Source organism: Ambystoma mexicanum, chromosome 2q (genome assembly GCF_040938575.1).
Source record: "Ambystoma mexicanum isolate Mex_15411 chromosome 2q, UKY_AmexF1_1, whole genome shotgun sequence".
Lineage (NCBI taxonomy): Eukaryota > Metazoa > Chordata > Amphibia > Caudata > Ambystomatidae > Ambystoma > Ambystoma mexicanum.
In genome coordinates this window covers 213,802,826-213,827,506 of record NC_090924.1, presented here as the reverse complement: position 1 = coordinate 213,827,506, position 24,681 = coordinate 213,802,826, and the positions used below count along the sequence as shown (strand labels likewise).

The following is a 24,681-nucleotide window of genomic DNA, read 5'->3' as shown; positions in this document are numbered from 1 at the left end:
AAAAGTGGGTACATGTACAGTGGCTTCAAATCTGCAACACAACAAAAGGCAAAGGACTTTGTGGCGTTTAATTAGGTCTGAGTTGAGACTTCAATAGAATTCACTGTTTTGTGGATATGAGCCCCCTTCCTTCGCTCAGACAAGTTTAACCGCAGTAGTTGCATTTTGTTGATGAATGTGGTGTATGTACTTGCATTGATGTTGTTAGGTTGGATGATTGATGTCCCTGATTTCTGCTTGTGACAGGACTTTTGTAACAAACATCAAAGTAAGACGTGTGCTTTGGACGTATACGGATTCTCTTGTAAATCCTTAATCCACATTTTACTGCACAATCATCCTTTTGCATTTTTATCAGTGTTCCAAAGTTGTTTTATTAGTGCAATGAGTTTGTTTGCAAGTATGATTGCTTTTTTTTTAGTGTGCAATGTAACTTGTACTTTCTCAACAGCATGTTTATTATTTTACAGACCCCGTATGTACTGTGTACAGTGTTGCCAGCAAGGGTCTTACGTACTTTTATAATTACATCATTGATCTTCTTTCAGGCACGGTAAGTTTTTGCCTATTGTCCAATGTTGTAGCAAGTCTGTCAATACGACTTTTAGAAAGGTGTAAGCAACTTTGGTTGTTGCAATTATGATAAAATAATAAATTAGACTGCTGTTTGATCTCACATTTTGTAATCTCATCGTAACAGCCAAATTGTCTGAAAACGTTTTCTATTTCAATACTTAAAACACCTTTGTAGGAACCACAAAAAGGTAACTGAATGTGCAAGTATTATCCCATTATGACTGGGGTGTGTATTTATTCATAAGGAAAACATGTTCCAATGATTTTAAAGTTGAAACTAAAACTCTACCTAAAATGCAAATGCTAAGGAGACCACAACTTTACCCTCAGTTGTTCCCATCGCATAGATGACAACCACACTATCTGTACTGTTGAAGCCATTGAAAGAGATGGAATCTCATTTTATAGTTGCTGTGGCGCTGAGATTACGGTAGAATGTTTCCTCCAGAAGTAGGAAAAAAGGGTATAACCAAAGAAGGAAAAAAATGGTGTGTGTGAAATGTACCTCCAGTCCCGAGTGGCACAGGGTTATTATTATTATTTTTTTTACTTTTATTTTTATCGGCAGTGGAAAATAGCAAACACATACATCAGAGCAATCCGTGAGTTCAGTACATACATGAAAAATTGCGGTAGCTGAAAAAGTCAATAGATTAACAACAGGTGGGGGTACAGTACAATGCACTATAGAGCGTAAACCTGTCATTGAGGAGCCCGGGATAAACCGCTCTCGGAAGGTAGCTGTTAAAGGCAGTCCAAATGTTTTTACAGCGAGAATGAATTGGGATCATGTTAAGGTATTCCTCTTCACAATTACGAGACCAGGTGACCAGATTCAACCACTTCTGAAATGTAGGGGGAGAGGAGCTCTTCCAACCCTGGAGAACACACTTACTGGCCACTATACAGCTCATGTTCAAGAGCTTGGCCATATGTTTAGCCCCTTCAACCTGCCACACCCCAAACAGAACTCCCATCGGGTCAGGGTCAATTAAAGTGTCACTAATTTCAGATAATGTCTCTAGAATCTTTCCCCAGAATTCCGCCAGCTTCGGCCACTCCCAGAACATATGTAGATGATCGGTCCCCTCTGTTCCACAGCAAGGGTAGGATTGCGGAGTGGTTCGAGCAAACTTTATAGATCCTGAGAGGGGTATAGTACGGTCTATTCAACAGTTTTTATTGTATGGTTCGGTAGCGAAAATTGAGGGAGACTCCGTTTGTATGTGAACACATTTTCCCCCATAAATGGTCAGAGACCTGCACGCCCAGCTCACCCGCCCACTCATCGCGTGCCCTAGAAGGTCGGTCCGGGGCACCCATCAACAGCAGCTTGTATAATGAAGAAACCACCCCATGGGCACCACCGGAGTTAGCTATGTATGCAATCCCCGTGAAGTCCGGGGGTTCACTAGGGAAGCCCGGCCATGCGGCCCGGAAGGCAGCGCAGAGCCTATAATACTGCAAGTATTCCAATGTCGATCCCGAAGGGCACGGCTTCCATGTCTGTGAATTTATGAACTGCTCATTAGGATAGAAGTCTGTTAGTGCGAGGTACCCCAGGGCCTCCCAATGGCATGCCAGGGCTATGTCATGTGTGGGCTCAATCCCGGGGAATCTCTAGACAGGGAGCCACTTGTAGTAGGGGTGTATTTCAGCCCTGACACCAAATATTCGACCCCAGGCATGCACAGTAGTCCCGACTAGGTCTATGGGTGAATCCGGTATATACTTCTGGTGTAATATTAGTGACATTACATTTATGCCTGCTGCCGCCAGGACCTCCAGCTTGACATGGGGGCGAGAAGAGTGCCTGGGGTACCAATAGGAGGCAAATTGAGCCTGTGTCGCCGGCCAATACAGCATCAGGTCAGGGGCGGTAAACCCCCCTCTATCATAAGGGAGCGTCATGTCCGACCATTTTTTGCGCACAGCGCCAGAATGCCATAGGAACTGAGTGCACAATTTGCGCAGTCTTGTAAAGTATTCCCACCCTGGCCAGATGGGCACATTGCTGAATATGTACAACAGCTTGGGAAGCAGTACCATCTTGACAAGTGAAAGCTTCCCAGCAAGTGACAATGGAATGGAGCGCCATCGTGTCATTTTGGCCTCGGCCAGCTGTGCCGCAGCCAGGTAGTTGTCTGCTAGCAAAGTGTCTTTGGTGTGGGACACCTGGACCCCTAGGTACTTAATCCCACCAGGGTACCAGCAGAGTGGATATTCGGTGGCAGGTTGTTGAGTGGAACTAGTGAGGGGAAAAAGCTCAGACGTAGAATAATTGATGGTGAATCCGGAATGGGTACCTATGCGAGTAATCTCATGTAGAATTGGATCGAGGTGGGTAGCGGGGTCTCTGATTAACAACAACACATCATCCGCATAGAGCAGTGGTCTTCAAACTTTTTTGGCCAGGGCCCCCCTGAGCAAAATTTGGGCAGGTCGGGACCCCCCAGAAATGCCAAATGGACAGTATATATTGCGCGCCGTCACCTGCTCCCATCAAAGTCGCTGGGCTCCCTCATCCCACTCCTACCCAGTCGCTGGTCTCTCCCCACCCCATCACACACCCAGGGCTCTCCCCACTCTGCTCCCATCACTATCCCATGGTTCCCGCCCATTGTGCTCCCACCATAGTCCCTCGGTTCCCCCATCCCGTTCCCAACACAGTCTGAGGGCCAGTGGCGGCTGGTGAATCTTTTTTAAGTGGAGGGGCATTAAGGGGAGGTTCGGGGGGGTTTCCCCCTGTGAATTTTTTTTTAAATAATAGGTTAAAATGTTGCATTGTAGAGCATACTTTTAACAAAAAATGGGTAAATAGCCAAAAAGTTTGCAATTGTTGCTGGGAGTCCAGGGGGCAGGCATTGATATTTTATTTCTATCGCGCTCGTACACAAGTGTTTCAGAGCGTGACAAGGCAAGGGAGGGGAACAGAGGAGAATAAAACAGCGATCTTACTAGGCCCAGTGACATTGAGAACGCGCAAGTGTGAGGGGAAAAGTGCATGGAAGGGGGGAGAAGTGGAAAGTGCGAAGCAGAGGAGAAACAGATAAATAACAATAAATAAATAATAAAGGCAACAAACAGTGGTAGTGCAGCCAGCAATTTGCAAGTGCTACGTTTAAGGCAGCAGACAGGGTAGGTCTGATAAGTGCAGGAAGAAAGATGGTTCTCCTCAAGTTTTAGAGTGGCAGGGCGCTGTTCCAGAGGGAGGCCCCAGCCGAAGACGGAGATCTACCCCCAGCTCGTTTCTTTGATAAACGACTGACCCTGAGGGAGTTGGAGGTAGAGGAGTGAAGAGCTCGAGAGGGGAGGTATTTGCGGAGGAATAGCTGAAGGTATTTTGGACCCAGGCCCCAGAAAGCCTTGTGGACAAGGCAGAGGGTTTTGAATGATAGATGTCCGGTAAAAAGATACCATCCCTGTCCCCTGGGCCCCACTGGTCCTAACACAATGAACATGATTATGTGTATATGCAAGGCGCTGCACATTCATACAGCAATCACTCTATCATTCACATGAGCATCCATCACCATACACTCACTCATAACGCATCCATACACATGTTTAAATAAAAAAAATTAACATAAACGTACCTTCTGCATTGGCCTGTGTGTGGGTGCTGAAACGGCCTGCTCCAGCTGCTCTGTCCGTATGTGCGAGGAGGCGCAGGAGCTCCCCCTCGGACATACAGACATGCAGTGCCCCAGCCAGCATTTCCAATGAGCTATGCAATGCTGGCGAAGCAAAACGCCCCAGCACTTGCATGGCTCAGTGAGCATGTGCGGCTGGGGAACTAAACTGAACTGTCAAAGGGAAACAGTGTTTCCCTTTGACAGTTCAGCCAGCCCAGGAGCACTCCATTAGCTGGATAAAGCAGCTGAGGGAGTGCTCACTGTTTCACTGGGCTGGCTCCTTAGCTCCTCCATAATGGGTGAGGGGCCACTGGGTGGGCGCCTCTTGCCATTATGGATGAGCCGCCAGGCTCGGACAGGCCTATAGGGCAATGCCTGTACCAAAAATGTAAAATGCTAGTTTGGGCCAATCAAAATGGGCCACCATTTTGGCCAATGTGGACCATTTTGATGAGTTACTTAACTATGCAGTTAGTAATGTTGACCGTTGTTGCTGAATATATCACAATTTACTTACATTTTAACACGAAGCACCCCTTTGGGTACTATTGAAACAGTGGGCTTCATAACTACTCTGGCGGTAGCTGTGCCGGTAAAACCGGCACGGCTGCCACTGGAGTTGCATCCGGGTCTGGCACCCGCGAATGGGCAATTACTAGGTCATGCCGAGTTAGTCGGACATGATAATTGCCCTTTCGAAGGTGCCGGTAGATCCCCATTCCCATTGGAGCACCATATGGCTCAAATGGGAATGGGGAGCTCGGATGCACCGGCACCGTTAATAACGGTGCTGGTGCATCCGACGAGCTGAGGTCAGACCTGGCGGGGGCTGTCAAGCACCCACGAGCACAACTCTTACTATGGCGGAACGGTAGCAACGGTGCCGGTAGCTTACCAGCACCGTTGTTACTGGTCCGCCATAGTAGTAATGAGGCCCAGTCTGTGACTAAAGGAATGAATATCCATTTACAACTGTGGGCCACTTTTTCATTGTTGCCTGAGACAGTTTCATGCTTCAGCCCGCCCATGTGGGCCACCCCTGCCCATTTCTTCCAATCTAAAAAAAAAAAAAAAAAAAAAAAAAAAAAAAAAATCTTTTTTCATGCTGAGCTCTCAGGGCCCCCCTGGGATGCACCCGCGGACCCCTAGGGGGTCGCGACCCACAGTTTGAATACCACTGGCATAGAGGGATATAATCTCGGGAGTGTCTTTTAGGCGTATCCCCTTGCGGGAGTGGCGTTCTCTGATGTGATCTGCCATTGGCTCTATCGCCAGGGCGAAGAGAATCGGGGAGAATGGGCAGCCCTGTCGGGTACCTCCGAAGAGTGGGATCAGAGCAGACGTCAGTGAGTTGACACGGACCCTGGCCACCGGAGAGGTATATAGTAATTTAATGTATCTAATCATGTTAGGTCCAATGCCCATTGCCTCCAGTACCAGCCACATTTACTTCCAGGATACCATGTCAAACACTGTCTGAGCATCAAGTGTGACCGCCACCGCATTCGCATCCTGGTCGATTCGTGCCATGACGTTGAGCAGCCTCCTGATATTGTGGGAAGTGGACCTCCGGGTACAAAACCTGACTGGTCCTCATGGACCATGTATGTCATAACTGGAAGGAAGCGATTCGCTATTACTTTGGCGAAAATCTTAGTGTCCAAATTCATTAGCGAGAGGGGCCTGTAAGAGCCGCACTCGTCGCTGGGTTTACCAGGTTTAAGTAACACCGTTATGACGGCCTCGCGTCGTGTGGGGGCCCATATGGCTATGTGTTCCTGATAAAATTCTGCCGTAAGCCTGTCGGGGCTCGGTGCCTTGCCCTTAGGGAGACTAGATATGGCTTCGACTATTTCGTCTAGTAGGATTGGGGAATCTAGTTGGTCCCTGGTTATGGGAGAGATGCAAGTTGTAGGTATCTGTTCAAGGAGATCCCTCATATGCCACTCACTATGGTCAGGGGATTGGGAAAAGATCTCTGTATAAAAGTCTGTGAAGACATCCAGTATTTGCTGGTCGGACCACTGTACAGCGCCCCGTTTGTCCTTAACACTGGTAATCTGGGTCTGACCCCACTCCCACCTAGTCAAGGTAGCCAATGTTTTGCCGGGTCTATCGCCCTCTCCATACTTCCACGCGGCTTGTGGGCGGCTGGAAGTATTGGACTTCCCTAGTGCTGTGTTCGTTGAATGATTGAAGTTCTTCATGGATATGACATTCCCCTGATGAAGGCTTTGAAAGCACCCCACCGGAATCCAATGGTGGTGGATTGGAGAGTGTTGTGCTCAAAGTTGGACTCGATGTCCGCTAGGATGTCTGCCTTAAACACGATATCTCACAGGGTGGTGGACTTGAATCGTCATGTATTAATTGTCCAGGCAGGAACTCCCACTTCCAGGGATAGAGTAATTGGGGCATGATTGGACAGAGTACGAGTAAGTATCTGCTCTCCCTCGACCCTGTCCAGCATTCCGCTTGACAATAGCAACAGGTCAATTCTGGAGGAACTATCATGCACAGAGGAGTAATGGGTGTATTCCCGTGATTGCGGGTGTAGTGTCCTCCACACATCTTGGATAGCAAGTGTTGCGTTATGTGCCAGCAGTCTGTGTGCTGCACTAGACAGTGGCACAGGGTTATTCTAAGATCAGTCTCTCTCCTTCCCTTTATTATTATAATTGTTCTTTTATAACGCACTTCATACTGGGGACCAGTTTCTAAGCTAGGTTTTAAGGTGGCATCTGCACGTCGGGCACATCATTTGTTTGGAAAACTGGTATCTCAATATTTAGAACGTAAAGTTCTCCTTTAAGTAAGGTTGTGAAAAATGTTTGTGACTAAATTAGACTGTGAGTGTGCAGAGTGCTAGGATGCTTTGGCTGGAGGGTGTGGCATTTGTGCTGCTTTTAGAAGTATAGTCTTGTTTGCAGTCTAGTGAGAGGGGCACTATGGGAGTGCCACACTCGGATGGTTTTTAATTAATTTTTTGTTTGCTGTGTTCGTTCTCTCGGAAACACTAATAAAGAAAGATGGTAAGAAATCTGTATCCAGATCTTTATCATGATCGCTGTGGAGAGAGCAAATCGATTTGCCTGATCAAAAGTCAGTGCTAAGAAAGCGTGTGAGTGTATATATATATGTATGTATGTGTGTATATGTATGTATATATATATATATATATATGTGGTGCTGGGATTTGAACCTGTGACAAGGAAGTCACAACGGATGCATGTACCAGATGATTTTGGCAATTGAGCAACGCACCCAGCAATAATCAAAACTTCATTTCAAACTTAACACACATGAGCAGTCAGTTCTTCAGGGACGTTCTAAATAGCCACCATATTTATTTAACTTAGAACTTAGAAAGCACCTCAAAACTCAATATCGTACTGGATAACTGAACTCTATGGTGTAAAACCCGGACGTGTGAGTGAGGTCTTGAGTGAAGGGTGGCTTTGGGTGAAGGTAAATACCACAAGTGAACTCTGATCCTTGGAAAAGTTAGGACGCCAGAAATATGATGACAATACAAATTGATGCACTTGTAAAAACAGTATAATGAGAAAAGGGAAAAGGGCCCTTCTCCCATTCTGTTCAGTGTACACAACAAACATTTGAAACAAAGGATTTCTAGCTGCTTGAAACAAAGCAGAAAATTGCCAGAATGAACACTGGCTCCTCTGATTCCAAGTGCAGCATGATCATCTGAAGAGTGATGAAAGAAAATGTCTCTACATTTTTTTGTTTTCCTTTTGTTTGATTTGATAAAAATCTGATCTTTCAAATTATATCACAAATTCATAATTAGAAAATTCATAATTACTTTTACAAGTCAATAAAGTACAAAATAGTTATTAAAATCAAACTGGAAAAGAAAGATATATTCCTTATACATGGCACTGATACATATATATCATTTCATATAATTGCATAATAAAACAGTAATCAAAAGATCCCTGAACACGTTAATACATATTACACATCTGGGTAGTTAAGAAAAGGAAGAGAAAGAAAGAGAAATAAAAGGGAAGCACAGGGGCCACAGAACATTTATTAGATCTTACTTTCTGGGCCCTTCATGAGGTCTAGCATTTTAAGCATTCTTATTATTTCTGTTGTTAAGAATATCACTTTCCCTGCGATCATTCTGCACCAAATACCTTCAGGAACGACATATACATTTACATTAAAGAAACGTCCCAGATACTTAGTATGAATCTCCACCAATTCCATGCAATTTAGTTATATGTGTCTCAGCGTCTGAACTGTGCCCTCAGAATTACAGGAATCACAGGTACCCAGTTTAGGGTCCGCTGTAGGGGTACGAGCTCGGAGGACTTCACCAGTCGTTAATAAATTCAGACGGAATCTTAAGAAGGGGCTACAATATTGAGGATTACGAAACGATTCAAGATGGCATGATAGGAAGCCATGTGGCTTATCCACATGGTATCCTCTCCTGCCAGAATTTCTGATTCCAAGTCTCTTAAACCAACACAGCCTGCTGGCTATTTCTTGTACCTTATTCCCTTCCAATGTGCCTGGTATAGTTCCCCTCCAGGACTGCCCTTAGACATCTGCAACTACACAGTATACTCTCGTGCAAGGCTTTCTGGATTCACACCTTTACAATTGCCTGGTATACTCTCCTGCCAGGGCTTCCTGAAAAAATACACTTGTAATTGCCTGGTATACTCTTCTGCCAGTGCTTCTCTCAATTGCAAAAACGTTTAGCTGCTTGGTATACTCTCCCACCAGGTCTTTTCATGTGTGAGCTCCTGCTCACTCTCCCATCTTTGATGGTTCTGCTTTTTGGCCTCCTTGGCTAATATACTTGGTGTCTTGTATATAGATTCATTAGTGTCTTTCTCATATAGTTGCAACAAACATGGACAAACTCGAAAGTCTCTTCCCTTAGAAAACTTCTCTTTCAGTATCTCTCTCTTGGGTTTCATAAACCGCTCCCTTTCTCTTGGTTTCGCTATTTGTAATTATTACAGTTTTGCTTAGCCGTTGATATGCCCTGGTGTTCCCTCTGTCCCTTTGCAGACTCACTGGTTCTTGATGGAGTTTCTCGTTGCTTCTACGGTGTTCCAGTAACTGTCTTCTGCTGCTTTCTGCTTCTGGACCATTTCTCCACTGTGTTCCTGCTTCCTGAGGTTTGGCTGTGCTTGTCTGCTTCGCATGGGATTCTGGTGTACAAGGCACTATTCTCCAATGCTGGCTTCCAGTGTTCTCTTCATGTGTCATCCGCTTCCAGCAGCCTTCTCCTTTAAGATTCCCAAGCCAGTTGGCTCCACAGGTGTCCTTTCGCACCAGAGAGGAGCAACCCTCTCCTGCCAGCAACTTCTTTGTGTTTCTTGCTTCAGTGATTTTAATGCCCCTGGCACAAGTGTATGCTCGCTGCCACTAGAGTGCTGCCTGTGCTCTGCATTACTCTGTTCCTCTTCTTTGTCCTAGTGTTGTGGGGATTGTGGGAATCGTAGTCCCTTCCTAAAAAGACTTTAGGAATGGTTGCTACAGGTTTTAAAGGCAAACTAGGTTTGGAAGAAGAGTATGGGGGATTGGGAAAAGCGTCTTTCATAATTTTACAAGGCCCATTAGATTCTGAGAGTTGGCCTTTGGGTCTTGGGGAAAATATCTAATTTCGTAACTATTGTATGCCATAAGGGATTGGCGTACTGTAGGGGTGTTCTTAGTACCTGATGAAAAGGGGGCATTCCATGTCTCATCTGGCAAGTCACCCAAACCTCCATGAGGGTTGGCTCTGCCCTCCGTGATCCTCCCTCAAATAACCACCCCCCAGGGTTTGGATCAGGAAGAGTCTGCCTCACCCTGGCCACATTAGGCAAGGTTCTCCCCATGGAAGCAGTGATGACATTGCCAGATTCATCACAGGTCTCACAATATCCTGCTGATTCAACAGGAATCTGTCGTAATGTTCAAAATATTGTTATTTAATCAGACTGCCAATCCCCAGGCATACCATTGAATCCTATTGGGGAATTGGAGGGATTTAACATTTTACAGAACTACATTCTAATGAACGATTTAGCCTGCTTATCTGACGGAGATGATTTGGACGTTGGCCTCATCTAAAGACATTTACGATCTAATAAAGAAACTCGAACCGTCTGGATCCCGGTGACCCAATGGCTTATCTAATCTTGTTTATAGAGCAGACCCGCACATATGGTCACTGATCCTTAACATCTTGTTCACGCATGTCCTGTCCATACACGATACACCCCCAACTTGGAAAATGTCTCACTTTGTTCTAATTTTTAAAAAGGGAGATGGGACAATAGCCCTCCTTGATATCTCAAGTAAAAAATAGTCATTGTTAATACTACGAGAATTGGAGGCTTTGGCTTTTGCAAGTGGAAGAATCAACCAGAAAGGCTTCAGTACTTGTGCTAATGGGTTCTTTTTAGAGCTACTGCAGAAGAGATCTTTGAGGACTCTTCAAACAACCTTTGTTTTATTGACCTCAATTTGGCCTTCGATTCTGTAAATAGAAATCTTCTTTGAGATAAATTGTGGAGATGTGGTTGTCCCCCTTTACTTGTGAATATCCTACGATTTATACACAAAGATAAAAGGGTCCAGGTAAGACTTGACAACACGGGGCTAATGCCAAAATCTTGTAGGGGACTGCGCCCTGGCCTGTGTCCTAGCCCCTATGTTGTTCAATCTATACATATCGGATAAAGGGGAGGCCTGTGAAGGGAGTAGAACTTTCCCTCCTACTCTGAGAAAATCCTAAATATCATGGTTGGATTATACATACAACTTAGTTTGTTAGATTATAAACCTGTTGGCCTTTAGAGACCATTAAATACCAGTGATCATTATCTAAAAGCCAATGACTTAGAAATGAATGTGCCAAAATCAAAAGGAATGCTTATGTCTCCACACAAACCTAATCTGATGTTTAATGTCGATTAAATGATGTTAAACTTGAAGTAGTCAACACTGATGTATGTGGGATTTTACATTTGTGAGAAACGCTCAACAAAGGCCTCCCTGGGAACTCTGCAAGTCAAGACTTTAGCCCTGGTAACCCAAGTCAAAAGATTAACACTTTAGTTGGCCTTTTCTCTTTAATGCCGGTGGTGAAATTCTATAAAATTAAGGTGATTCCAGTGTTGATCTATGGTGCTGAAATATTGGGCCACTGCAGCAAATATCACATTACTAGAAGGAATGGTCTTGAGACCTGACTTTAGATTGCCAAATGGGGTACTAATCTCCATCATTGGATATGAATTTTATTTATCGCTTGAATACACGGTTACACGGAAAATCATATCCCTGTGCAAGAAAGTCCTCAATCCTCCAAGGAACTCCTTATTTGGCATCTTAAACTTTGCACTAGTGTCGCCTGCTGACCAACAAATTTTAACATGGAGAAAGGGATGCATGGAATTACTACCTTGACGATATTGTACTGATGAAATCCTTATTGATCAGCCATTATTGCTAAGGAAATAATTCAGAGAATTGAACTGGATCACCACTAGAGAGGATGGTATTAAATACAAGCACTTTACCTACATAACTGTACCAGAAAATGCAGTGAATACTTTTCCAAAATATCTACAAAGATTTCCTATTACTAGATTGGGACAGTTATTCTTAAGAATGCTTTTTAACCGGTTCCCTACTAATGAGAAATTGGGCACTCATACAAAAGCCTAAGGGCCACATCAGGGGTTGGGCGTAGCTGCAAAAATGTGGCAGTAACACTATTACTGCTGCATTACTGCTCCGCCCAATCCAGAGTTTGGGCGGAAAGTAGGAGGTCTGGTAAAACTCTCCACTTTCTGCCCATTTACGGCGCTATTACTGCTGAGCTAATACAGCTGGTCGTAATTGCGCTGTTATGCCACATAGAGTCCTATGGACTCTTCAGTAAATGGATAGCAACAACCGTACCAGAACTCTGGATCCGACGCCAATAGCGCCGGACCGAGTTGCAGTAACGCTATTTGCATTGACAGTATCCCAGCAGATTTATGGCCGGTATACCGCCAAGGTTGTGATGAGGCCCCAAGACTGCAAACCATTCTGTAGATTCTGTCAGAAAGATTCTAGAAACACTAAAACATCTTGTTGTGGAATGTGCAAGCCTAAACAAGTAAAGATATTTGTCATTCTGAGTAATTTTTCGAAATTAATTCTGTGCTTGATGGGTGATTTTGACAGATTTTTTATTGTTTTTTCGCACATTTATAATGTACAATCTTTTTATAATTATTTGAATCTAGTGTCTTCATCTATTCTATATAATGTAATGCTTTGTGAAAGTTTTGGATATCAAACAATGTCGCATAGTAAAAAAAGAACTGTAACCCGACCCATAAAGAGGCAGAGGCCAAGTGCTTGGACTGGGAGACCAGCCGAGGAAGAAAAACAATGAAGGGAGGGCAGCATAACAAGGGGCACAGGAAACTGGAAGGTGTGGGTTGTTTGGGTGAGGAGGACCACCAAAAGACCAAGTGAAGAAGGATGCTGCTGAAGATCATGGAGAAGGATTGTTGGAAGTGTGTGCAAGGCGAGGCATTGGTTTGTGTGAGAAAGTGGAACTTGTGTCTGAGTGTGTGTGCAAGGTGAGTGAGACAAATGGAGTGAGAGTAAGAGGTACATGAGACTGAATGGGAAGGTGACTGGGAGAGTGAAAGGAAGAGGACTGCAGAAAAATGTTTGGATGAAAGGTATGGTTGTAGTGTGACGAGGAAAGAAAAGTTATGGGGAGAGCAGTAGTAGAGCAGAGGAAAGTAGGAGTAAGAGAGAACACTGGAGGTATGGCGGGGAAGAGCGGGAGAGGAGATGTGAAAGAGTGCGACGGGTAGAAGGAAGGATAGAACATCAAGGCAAGGAGTACAAGCACATGCAAGGAAAAGATCACATGAGACCTGGGTGTTTGGAAAGGCACCTCTTCTTGTACTATGGTATTGTGGGATTTAGTTTAGGATTCACCTAGATTGCACTTTCTCTCCTTCCGTTTAGACCATCACGTCCAGCCAGGCAGTCATTGGGCAGTAGGGGTTACCAATCTCTTGTAACCACCCTGGGACTGAGGAGAGAGGGAGGGGGAAACAAAACCTTGAACTGTCTTCGAAAATTGGTGTGTTCTTGAGGCCATCTGTCACAACGATGGGGCCTGGACCTCTCAAAGGTACCTGAATATTTACTTGGGCAGTTCGACAGCATTGAACCAGGTTATGGGATGCTGTCTTTGCAGGTCCGGATGTGGTGAGTCGAGCTGGCGTTAATGGTTGAAAGCAGTGCTCTGTTTTTTTGAAGGTGTCATTCGTTTATGCAATTAAGTGTACTCACTAGGGAAGGTCCAAAGGTTGAAACATTGGTTATCATTCGGTTGAGTCAGTGAGTGCCGCAATGCTTCCAGTGGCTCAAGTTGAGGTCTGGTGTGTTTCTATGCTTTGACCTTGGTGATTCGATGGGTTGTCCGAAAAGTTAATGGTTCGAAGTAGTCCACAGTGGCAAGCTGGGGTTTGAGCTAAGTTGGAGACTTGATTTGGTATGATGGCATTGAGCCAATTCAAAACTAGCACTGCGCGGGCATTCGGACGCCTTTGAAACTTCAGGACCCATCCTGGTTGGCACCTGTAGGAGTCCTTCACCTCCATACAGGAGCCTGGGTACTGGTCCAGGTCTTGATTCAACAGCAGGTCCTCTGCCTTGGGTCACCTGTCTTCGCCTCACACCACACAGACTTTGAAAAGGACCACTCTCCCAACAGAGTCCAAACAAATTATTCTGTTCTTCTTTGAAAGATCTAAAAGATTCAAGGAAGGAATATGAGATCCCTTCCTTATACAAACAAAGGGACACCCAGGATTAGATAAAAGCAAGCCTGCTTCAAAAGGTTCAATCTCTGTTAAGGTATGTGAGAAACCTCAGGTTATTCTCACTCCTACTCCCCCCCCCCCTGGATCCTCTTCTCGGGTGACCTGGGAAAAGGCCATCGCTTTTGAATCCTTACCCTGGGGGTGGAGAAGTGAGGGAGGATCACCTGGGTGGAGTGTCCTTGGTAATTGGGAGTGGGGTGCCCACATGAGAGACATGGTATGCCCCTTTCTCTATTGGAGACCAGCCTAACCCTCCCCCAGCGTTTTATAGGCTATTGTAAGTCAGCTCCCCACTTTGCCTCACATTTTATCTCTGATAATACTTGAACGAGGAAGAGGCGACCAGGGACGTCATTTGGGGGTCGATTTCTGTTTCTGCTTTGCGAAACTGAAATATTTTCTGTTTGAAGTCAGTGCGAGTGACTTCAAAAAGAAATGATTTCATTCTGAAATCCGAGCCAACCCCCGGGACATTGATGGCCTGGCTCTTGTGCTCTCCTGTGCATGACAGGAACCAGAGATGGTTCCTTTCATGCGTGCTGGAGCATGGGAGCCAGAGTCATGCCTGCAGAGGAGGAGGAGCTGCAGCAACAAAAGGCAAGAATATTCTTTTCATGTAAATGTATTTGTGCATGTACTGTCTGTAGGGTGAGTAGAAGGGTGCGTAAGTGCGTGTGCAGTGTGAGAAATGGTGTGACCGTGAAAAAATAATATTCATAATTGACTACTTTAAAAATCACCAGCTACCACTGCATGCTTTTAGCCTAAGGGTCTAGCTATGCTACCTTACCAGTTCCTGTGCAGATATTTGTGCTTGTGATGGGGTGACATCAGTGCTCCTGTGCAGATATCTGTGCTTGTGATGGGGTGACATCAGTGCTCCTCATATATCCTTTCAAGGGATCTAAACTCCCTAGTGGTGGATGCTCTGCCAGGAAAATATGGAAAAGCATCCTTCCCTGGCACTAATTCACACACGGATAAATGAGGGTAATAGTGAATATCTATGCAAGCATTCCCTTCTCCCCTTATTGTATGTTTCTAGTGCCACTGAGATGGCTAACTTCATCCCAGTTGTCAGGGTGTTAAATATGTGCAGAACTGGCAATTTGGGACACAGAGAGCATTTGGGGGTATGTAAATAAATCCCTTTTCCTTGTGTCATAGTAAGAAAGAATAAGAAAAAGCACAACCCTGCTGCTATTGCAAGCAGGAAAGAGGGAATGATGGGGTCTGTGACTGCGCTGCAGCAGGTGAGGGTCCTCATGCACGGGTGCAAGTTGACGCAGGACAGCAACAATGGGAAAGGGAGTAGAAAATGACCTCCCCGTGGGTAGGAATTAGGATGGAAGAGAGATGCAAAGGGTCAAGGGAGTGAAAACAGAATGTCTCCTCTGAACTGAGGCAAAGGATTCAACATGGAATGGAAAATGGATAGCACAAAGTAGAAGCCTGGCGTGACATATTCAGGCATAAAACACTGCCAAATCCCAGATAAGGCTACTGCTTACACTAGCGTGCAAGTTAACTTTTCTCTAACAGAGTTCTACCTGTAAACCGAATAGCCTTTATAGAATGTCTTAGCTCTTGATTCCTACAGCAAGTTCCATATTTCAACAGCTTATACCTGTTATTACTCCTGCTTAAATTCAAGTTTTCTGTATTTTCTAGAATCCTTGATCAATTTTCATATTCCCATTCCACTGTTTCTTCACTCTTAAATTACTTATCTTCTTCACCCTTCTAATCATTCTGATACTTGTCTGCGTTGGTGACTTGGGACATGATCAGGGAACAGTTGCTACACAACCTCTTGGGTTCAAGAACTGTGTAAGAGCCTGCCAAGGAAGTGCAAGTGACTGATGTGTGGGTGTTGGGTGCTGCAGTGGAAAACAGTATTCTGTATTTCAGTGACATTGAGGCCGGCAGTTTGTCACAGGATTCGGAGGCTAACATTGAGGATGAGGTGGGTGTGGACTGCCTTCTCAGGGTGGCGGGCCGTTCTGCTGCTAGTGTCATGTCAGCAACGAGTGTTGAAGCCTAAGGTGCGGCAAGTAGCGGGTGAGACATAGGTGTCAGGAGAGCTTGAAGGCACCTGTGTGGTGGAGAAGGGGCCTCAGCCTGAGTCTTCTCTTGGCGAAGGAGGAAGGTGAGCACAGGGGTTCCTGTTCTAATTCCATAAAGTGACATAGTAACACCTGTTCACACTCAGCTATAAGGTGGGAGCCTCGTTGTTTAGCCTACAGCTATGGGTCACAAACCTGACTTGCAGCTGCAAAAATTTACTTTTTCATGGTTATGATTCGTTTTTATAATATATCTCGAACACACATAAATATGTATACTAAAGTATGAATTTTCAATTTTTTCTTAGCTTATTGTTTCCTGAGTATTTTGTTCGATTATTTTACAATAATGTTCATAACACTAATTTAATCCACAACATTACAGCTAATGAAACGGGCAACAGTAATCATGTGCATTGTGAAAAGGTCACTTGCTGTGATGTCGCTTGGGGGCAGGGTCAAATGTCATCACTTCTGTGATGTCATGATAGGTTGAGGGTCGTGTGATGTCACTTCCGCTACCCCTCACCTTTTGGTGAAATGACGTCCCTGGAGGCGACTGAGAGTGATGAACACTAAAAACTAATTTCCTCATTTCACCATTTTAGTACTGGGACAGGGAGGATGCCTGCACAATACTGTGAGGGTCAGGCGTGACCCTTTAATTATGGTCAGGCAAGCCCAATTGACAATCTGCACATGCAACCTGTCAAGTGGTTGCAGATGTATAAAGGGAGAGCCAGTAAGTAGCATAGGAGAGAGCAACAGGGAGGACTGTGTGGGAGAGACCAGCAAGGGACCTTTTTTATGAAGAGAGTGATAAACCTGACAGTATTCTCGAACCTACTCCCCTAGGATTTTCCATTCAGGTGGCCAGGGAAGGGTCATCGCTTTTGGATCCCAACCCTGGTGATGGACAAGCAAGGGAGGAACACCTGAGTGGAGTGCCAGGAGTGATTGGGAGGATACCCAATGGCAAAACATGGTATTACCCCAGTGCCAATAATAGCCCAACCAACTCTCCCTTAGGCTTCATGTGGTATCTTCAATGTCACCCCATCTCCCCATCCCCATTGCCAACAAATACTGAGACGAGGAGGAGGGAACTAAGAGCAGTAAAGATTACCCATAGGAATAACATGCGGAAAGTAAGGAAAACCTACCATAGAAGGAACTCCAGTTGCTTCACTAATAGTCAGGCAGAGTCATGCATTTAATAATGACCCTTCACACCTTACTCCAGTTGACTGCTGTTACCACCATACAAGGTTAGATCTTTCACAGGTAAATGAGCGAGCTGGGGAGACATACTGGACCAGAGAAGCCAAGAAGCTGGGAGCTGCAGAAAGAAGGATCCGGAAGAGAACGGCATGGTGCAACGTTGCCCAGGGTTTGTGAGGGGCTGCAGCGTGGCTAGGGAGCCGTGTCTCCAGAGAGCTGGAGCGAGGCAGTTGGTATCCTGCTGGCGGTGTCCATGCAATTGCTTGTTCCCTTGGCCCATGTGCCAGGCCCAAGGGTGTCTGAGGGGAAGGTGGTGAGACCCTGACCTCGACCCAAAGCATCCAGGAGAGACCGCTCACCAGCACTACGCTACTCTGTGGAGGGAGGGAGGGAAGAATGGGAGGGAGGGAGGGAAAGATGGAAGGGAGGGAGGGAAGGAAGGGAGGGAGGGAGGGAGGGAGGGAAGGATGGGATAGGGAGAGAGACACACACTTGGGAGCGTGCAGGTGGTTGGAGCGGGAAAGGGAGAAAAGCAAGATTTATAAAACAGCATGGAGCGGAAAGCAAGAAATACATTTTAGAGAAACGGAAAGTAAGAAAGAAAGAACAAGGAAAGAGTAAAGGAGGCGAAATCGCGCTAGTGGCACAGAAGTCAGAGAAAGGCACATTAGCAGCACAGAAGTAAAAGTGAAATCCAGAGTAAAAGAAAAGTGTGCGAGCGACCCGGAAAGAAGGATAACAAGTGCAGGTCTGCACGGAAGAGTGAAAGAAGTGTGCAAGAGGCATGATAGGAAAAGGACAGGGGCAAGTGTGCATGACAGAGGATGGGAGGAGGGGAACGTGCAAGAGGCACAACAGAGAGAAAGGAAAAGACAGTGCAAGTGTGCATGACAAACTGAAAGGAATACAGACAGATGAAAGTGGTGCAGGAAGCACCTGAAGGTATAAAGTACAAAGGGAAGCAAGTGTAAGAAATAAAGAGGGGCAAAGGATCAGAGTGGTCGCGCTTAGGAAAAGCAAAGAACCTGGCGTTTTTTGCAAGCCTCTGATTCCACCCCATGAAGGACTGTATGTGAGAGAAACTGTATATAAGGAAAACGTACATCCTGAAAAGCTGAAGTTGTGTTTGAAACTAGAGGGGCCTAAGCTTGGGGAAGGGCACCCTGAGAACCCTAAAAGGAATTGTGATATATTTTGTTGTTGGAAATTGAAAGGGGCCTAAACTTGGAGAACGGAACCCTGAGAAGCCTACCAAAGAGATCCAAGTGCATCCTGATAAAACAGACTTTGTGTTTGCAAGCTGGAAGGGGCCTTAGCTTGGGGAGGGGAACCCTGAGACGCCCAACCAAATTATAGACGTGTTGTTTTAGTGATTAAAGGATTGAAGCTTGGGGTGGCAACCCTGAGAAGCTACAACAAGGAACTGTTATTTTTGTTTTGTGGTGCTTGGAACTTGGACAAGTTGAAACTTGGGGGAAGAGAACCCCAACAAACCCAAAGACACTGAAGGTATTTGAAATCACTACCAGGGCTCTGTGCAGAAAGTCTTAAGAAAAGGTCTTAAGAACAGCTCTTTTTGATTGAACTCCTTTTTGTGACATTGACTAAACTACAGCTGGTGAGAAGACCACCTGAAACCTACTTTGGTTTCCAATGTTCTGTTAACCCACTATTTACTTTTTTAAAGAATTCCTATCACATTTTTTGTAAAGAGTTGCGGGCAAGCATAGGTTTACAGGCAGGTGGATGTTTATTTTGAACTATTAGATGGTGACGGCCATTGGAAACATCAGTTAAGGGAACCATCCCTTTAGAGATAGGACCAGTCAGGCATTACACCAACCCAGGAACCTTAGTAAATAGGTTTTAAAACAAACACCTTTCAGTCTGTGTCTCTCTTGATACCATGCTGTCTCACAGGGGGTAACCATGGTGGGACCTGAGGAGGAGCCAGGAGACCGGGCCGACATCCCAGAGGTCCTGTGGAGCCAAGGTAAGTTGGGCAGTTAGGCTGCCACAGGTGTGGGAGCCTCCATGTGGGAGGACGAGCAGCCGGAGCTGCGAGCGAGCAGGAAAGAAGATGTCATCAACCTCTGTGCAGAGGCAGCAGAGCTGCTGGCGTGTGCAAGAATGCACCTTGCGTGCAAATGGGGCTTGCAGATGCCTGCTCACCAACCTGAAAAGCAGACAAGAAGCAGCAGGAGCCGCTGGGAGGGACGCCGAGGACCGGTGAGTGTCGGGAAAAGCCACTCGAAAGGCGGCGCAGAGGTAACGAAGTACCGAATTGAATGGACATTTGAAATTGAGCATATTCAATGCACATTGAATACCGAACTGAATGAAACCTTGAAATTAAGTATATTGAATACGGAATTCAATAACACTTTATGGGCAAAGCAAATAGCAGATGACAGCAGAGGGAAAGTGCCCAAGTGAAAGCAACTTACGGAAAACAGCGGAAGTGCAAAATAGTGCCAAAGAAAGGTGGGGCATAAGCAAGAGCGCCACAAAGTGAACTTTATGAATTAATGCAGTGTGGCAAGGCCAAAGACTGGCAAGAGGTGTGTGACACGTTACGGCAAAGCCAAGAGGATAATCAGGAGAAACCAGAAGAGTCTAACACTGCACATAAAGCCAAGAGGCAGACAGAGGAGCTACGTGAACGTGACTCTGTACACAGGGGCAAGTACATAAGAACCTGTGTGGGCTGAAAAGCCTCGGGATCTTGGTTGCATGACCTGTGATGGATGGACCGTGTGGTCTGACAACAGCGCCTAGACCAGTAAGCCCTAAATTCTGAAAACCAAAGACATTGTGAAACCAAGGAGAAGCACTGTAAGTGAGCTGGTGATGCAATCGAGAAGGAGGGTCAGGTTGACCTAGAGTTGTGGAAGTGGCTGAGATAGTCTTGGGGAAGGGAACCCCGAGACTTGAGGAACTGTAAGTGTTGTTTTGAGAACGAAGCCTCAAGACCATTTTCTTTTGAACTGTGATGCTTGGAACTTTGGGAAGGGAACCCTGAAGATTCTGTGGAACTGTGTTGCCTTGAACGTGAGAAAGGTAATCTTGAGACTTTTGTGACTCTTTCTTGAACTTGGGGAAGGGGAGCTGAAAAGGAAGCCAAGAGCTGGAAGAAGCTCAAGACTTTGTGTTAATCACAATTTCCTGGATTATTGACATCCCTATGCATTTTTTAGCTTTAGTTGTGAGGGCAAGCATACGTTTCCGACACAGACAAATATTTAAGTTGAACTCTTTGACTCACTTTCCTTAGTTTTGTTTAGGTAGGGAAATCCCACCTTAGCATAGGACAAGGTAGGCTCCTACCATCCTGACATTTGATTTAATAAAGTATTTTAGTTTGAACTTTGAATCTGTTGTCTGTGTCTTGCTTCATGATGCCTTCACAGATATCAAGTGACTTACTTTCTTACTTGAGAACCAAAGTGATTTGCTCTGCAGGAAGTGTAGGAGACTGGAAGGAAATAGAAACCCACAGGAGGACTTTGGAGGATCCCTTCCTCCAGCCCTTCTGCTCCATCTGACTGTCCCAATTATGCCCCCTTCCCAAGCCTGCAGCCACAAAGGCCCTTTGGCATGCAACACCCTTGTCTGAGGGTGGCCCTTTTGTTGTGGGTGTGCAATTTTGAAGCTTGGTTCCCAGGAGTGGCTGGGAGTTTCCTGGGACATAGAGCTGTTACCCAACCTCACAGGGGATTAATGGAGACACAGCCTTCCGTCCCATTGTCTTGCTGGCTGAGGAAAGAAAGTGAGTCTGACTAGAATCCACATAGCTTTTCCATGGCTGGCCTATACTGAGTGTTGGCATGTTTGACACAAATCTGATGTGGCTTTAATAATTGTGCAGACAATCAGTCACCATGTCAACTCGGGTATGGCCTACTAGAGATTGTCCTGCCACTAGACCAAAAGTTGATCATAATTATGGATTTGGGTCTGAGGTGTAGCTTTAAATGGAGCCTCTTTCTGCAGTGACTTTGCTGTTACGGCTCTGTCAAACAGGGCACCTACCACCTGTGAACCTGCTCTGTGCCACTGAAGAGAAAGAGCTGCAGCTAGGGAGACTGATGCAGCAGGGTACAGGTGCGCACACTGCTTTTGGTATGGAGCATTCTCAAAGGGGGTTGGGTGTTAAGAAGACCACCCTTTCTGAGATGGATTACCCGCATCATTTTATTATTATTTTTTTTTTAAAGCCAAGTCCTTGGCACGTGGTATTCCTTCCCAGGTGTATGTATCTGGATGATGTCACTATTTTGCAGGACACGGGATTTAAACCTTTCCCTTTATTTAGGATTCACTGTAAGTTCGATACGAAAGCAATGATGCATGGCAATGCGAACAGCTGGCTCTATCCGGTGGTTATGATATGTACTTTTGCTTCAGATTTTCTGCTAAGGTGAAGTTAATTTGAAAGAAATATGGTCAAGGAATGGTATTGCCAAGGAATCGTAAACATTAAAAAATGAGATGGTAAGAATCTACAGGTAGATCACTTACACAGAGGAAAATAACACTGCTAGAGTGACATCAGGGATCTTGAATTAAAGAAACAATGGGGATCCTCAGCAGTTCTGCTGTCTCACGTGATAGCCATGCTAGGGGATTTATGTACCCATCATTTTCCCCCAGACTCGATTATCAGGATGTTGAACATACTCTCAGCTTTTTTAAATCATGGCCACCAAGGAGCCTAACACCAAGTTTATGCCTTATTGCTTTCTTATTTTCATATAATCTAGTAATATGAGAATTCAGTGTTTTAAGAGTTTTGGACTGGTAAAATGTGTTTTTCACTCATAGGGGTATGCACTTGCCAACAAGATTGTCTCCATGTCCACTTGGATTTTCTGCTGGATCGCCCATTGTTGTGACATCAAATGTGCTTCCTTTCTGTAGGTGGCACATGTCCACTCCAAAGGAGCTAATGTAGTTATTTCTAAAAAGGTTTCCTTATTTAACGCTGTAGCAGGTGTGCTGGTTGAAATCATACACGTTAAACCGGTTGTGCTTCGCAAGCTGTTCAGTTGATGCTTGGGTCTCATCTATACATTCACTGGGTTGAGTAGGCAAGTCATACCGCAATAAACCTAATTTCTGAGGCTGTATGTGTTTAATGGTCTGCACTGCTAGTACCAGAACGTTCTGTCCATGTACCTTTAAGTTGTCCTGTTCAAGGGTTTCAGTATTGTATTGTTCATGTTTTTTTTCTGTGCATAGGTACTCCAAAGCAGCTTTTCATTTGAGATCTGTCACTTTGACTTTTTCCATGCACGAGCAGCTCATCTATTCCTTTATTTTCCTTTGAAACTTGGGATGTGTAAAGTAGTCACACTTTTATAATGTGTGTATGCGGGGGGGGGACTAAAAAGCATAATACAAAGAATAAAACAGTGAATGAGCTACATACGACATGTAACCGAACACTACATTGTTTGTGAATTATTCCAATGTTTCTTTTCTTTCTTTAGGGATTTCTTGAAGTCACCTATTTGTTTTACGGCTATTATACAGTAGACACCGTGAGCTACGACAGCTACAGCTACAGTGTGCCTCTTGCATACTTGTTGGTCACAATTGCTTATCTTTTAATAAGCCTTCTCTGGATAGTAAAAAGGTAATATTCTTAGCAAATCTTGCTGTCCTGATTCTGTGCTGTTTACCTTTCCCATGACTTGTGGCAATGCTACAATGCCTTTTTCATGCAATTCTACCCTTCATCTCATTGTGGTTCCCGAATAAACATGCCAAGTTATTGGTGGCCATTCCGGACATAATTCAAGATTCATAAATGTATATACTGAACACTGAAATGTATACAATACTTACTGAGATGTTTGTCATACATGGCGATGCATACATTAGATACTGTAACATACACACTGTACAGAAACATTCTGTACTGAGAGGTATATACTGTATTTTGAGATACATGCATTATATATTGAATTCGATATACTGCATGCTGAGATACATTCATTGTATACAGAGGTAGATACTGTATAGTGAAATTCACATGATATATTGACGCATGTATGCATATGCACTGTTCACTGAGGCACATTCTATACTGAGATCTATACACAGTATTTTGAGATGAATACATTATGTATGCATCAATATAACATGAATGCATGTCAATTTAGTGTGTACATCTCAGTATATACTTATTTCTGATGTTTGTTAATCTGCTTAGAATCACATGCTGTGCATAGGTCCGACATCCAGTGGTCACTGCGGAGTATTGCATTTTGTTTTCGTAGTCGAAAAGGGGACGTCGACAAGGCGTGTCTGTAACACTATCCCTATAGTGACGTGTGTTGTACCCACAATCCCTCACGCGTCGAGGTCCCTCAGATTGTTTTTTTCCGCCCAGCTACTGGTCGCCTTTACATACATTGCATAGCAACCAATGAGATTACATAGTGAGATGTGCATGCTTCATTCTAATAACTCGACTACCATAAAATAATTGTACGATAGAAACCTAGTAAAAAAAAGTACCTTCAAGGCTCGAAATTGAGGGGAGCTGGGATCTATTTAACTCCTGCTTTTAGTCTAGAAGAGCATGGTTAGATTGACATCAACAGCCTCCAGGAGCAATGTTTGGCTCCCAAGGCCAACTGATGTCAAACATGCACACCTATGTGAATCTAACTCTGTGCATTTGGGACAAATGATAAATGAACTTTTGGACACATCTATATGACATTTAAAACATAAGTCATAAATAATGGATACAAAGATATTTTTCCATCTTATGTGGAAATTAGATTTGCAGAATACTTTGTTCCCCAGTGGTAGCTCCTGGTCACTCTTTACCCAAGAGCCGGATACCCAAGAGCTTTTGGCTCCTGCTTTCCTAATCTGAATTTTCAGCCCTGTGCAATGCCTACAGCACCTTGCACGGACTCACATGCACATTCATTATGTGCGCTGAGCTCTTGCATATTTGTGGCAAATATTTATAACCATCCAATTAAAAAATTCTGCTGCCTGGTACATTTAGGTGCCAGAGGTACAGGCACCATCCATCTGTTTCGAAACTAGGTGAAAGATTTAAGTTTTGATTAAAAGCATGCTTAAATCTTTCACCTAATAGTGTGCGGCATGCCCCTGCAGCAGCATGATAATCATGGGCATTGCGCATTCGTGCTAGTCCAGGCTGGTCCGGAGTGTGGCGCGGCCTCTGCTTTGTTGAGGAGGTTGGGAGGGGAGCTTCATCAGCATGGCTCATAAGGGGCTCCCCAAATGTACCCACAATCTGATAAAAATAAAAAAACA

General features: G+C 44.8%; 1 protein-coding gene across 2 annotated transcripts in view; it reads left to right on the top strand.

Moving 5' to 3' along the window:
• TMC7 (transmembrane channel like 7) overlaps nt 1–24,681 on the top strand; it is a 950,504-nt gene that overhangs the window by 322,615 nt on the left and 603,208 nt on the right. For both annotated transcript variants that reach the window (XM_069647142.1, XM_069647143.1), the window contains exons 5-6: nt 471–553; nt 22,869–23,014. In XM_069647142.1, the coding sequence (XP_069503243.1) occupies nt 471–553; nt 22,869–23,014 (229 nt within the window). The remainder of the gene's footprint in view (nt 1–470; nt 554–22,868; nt 23,015–24,681) is intronic.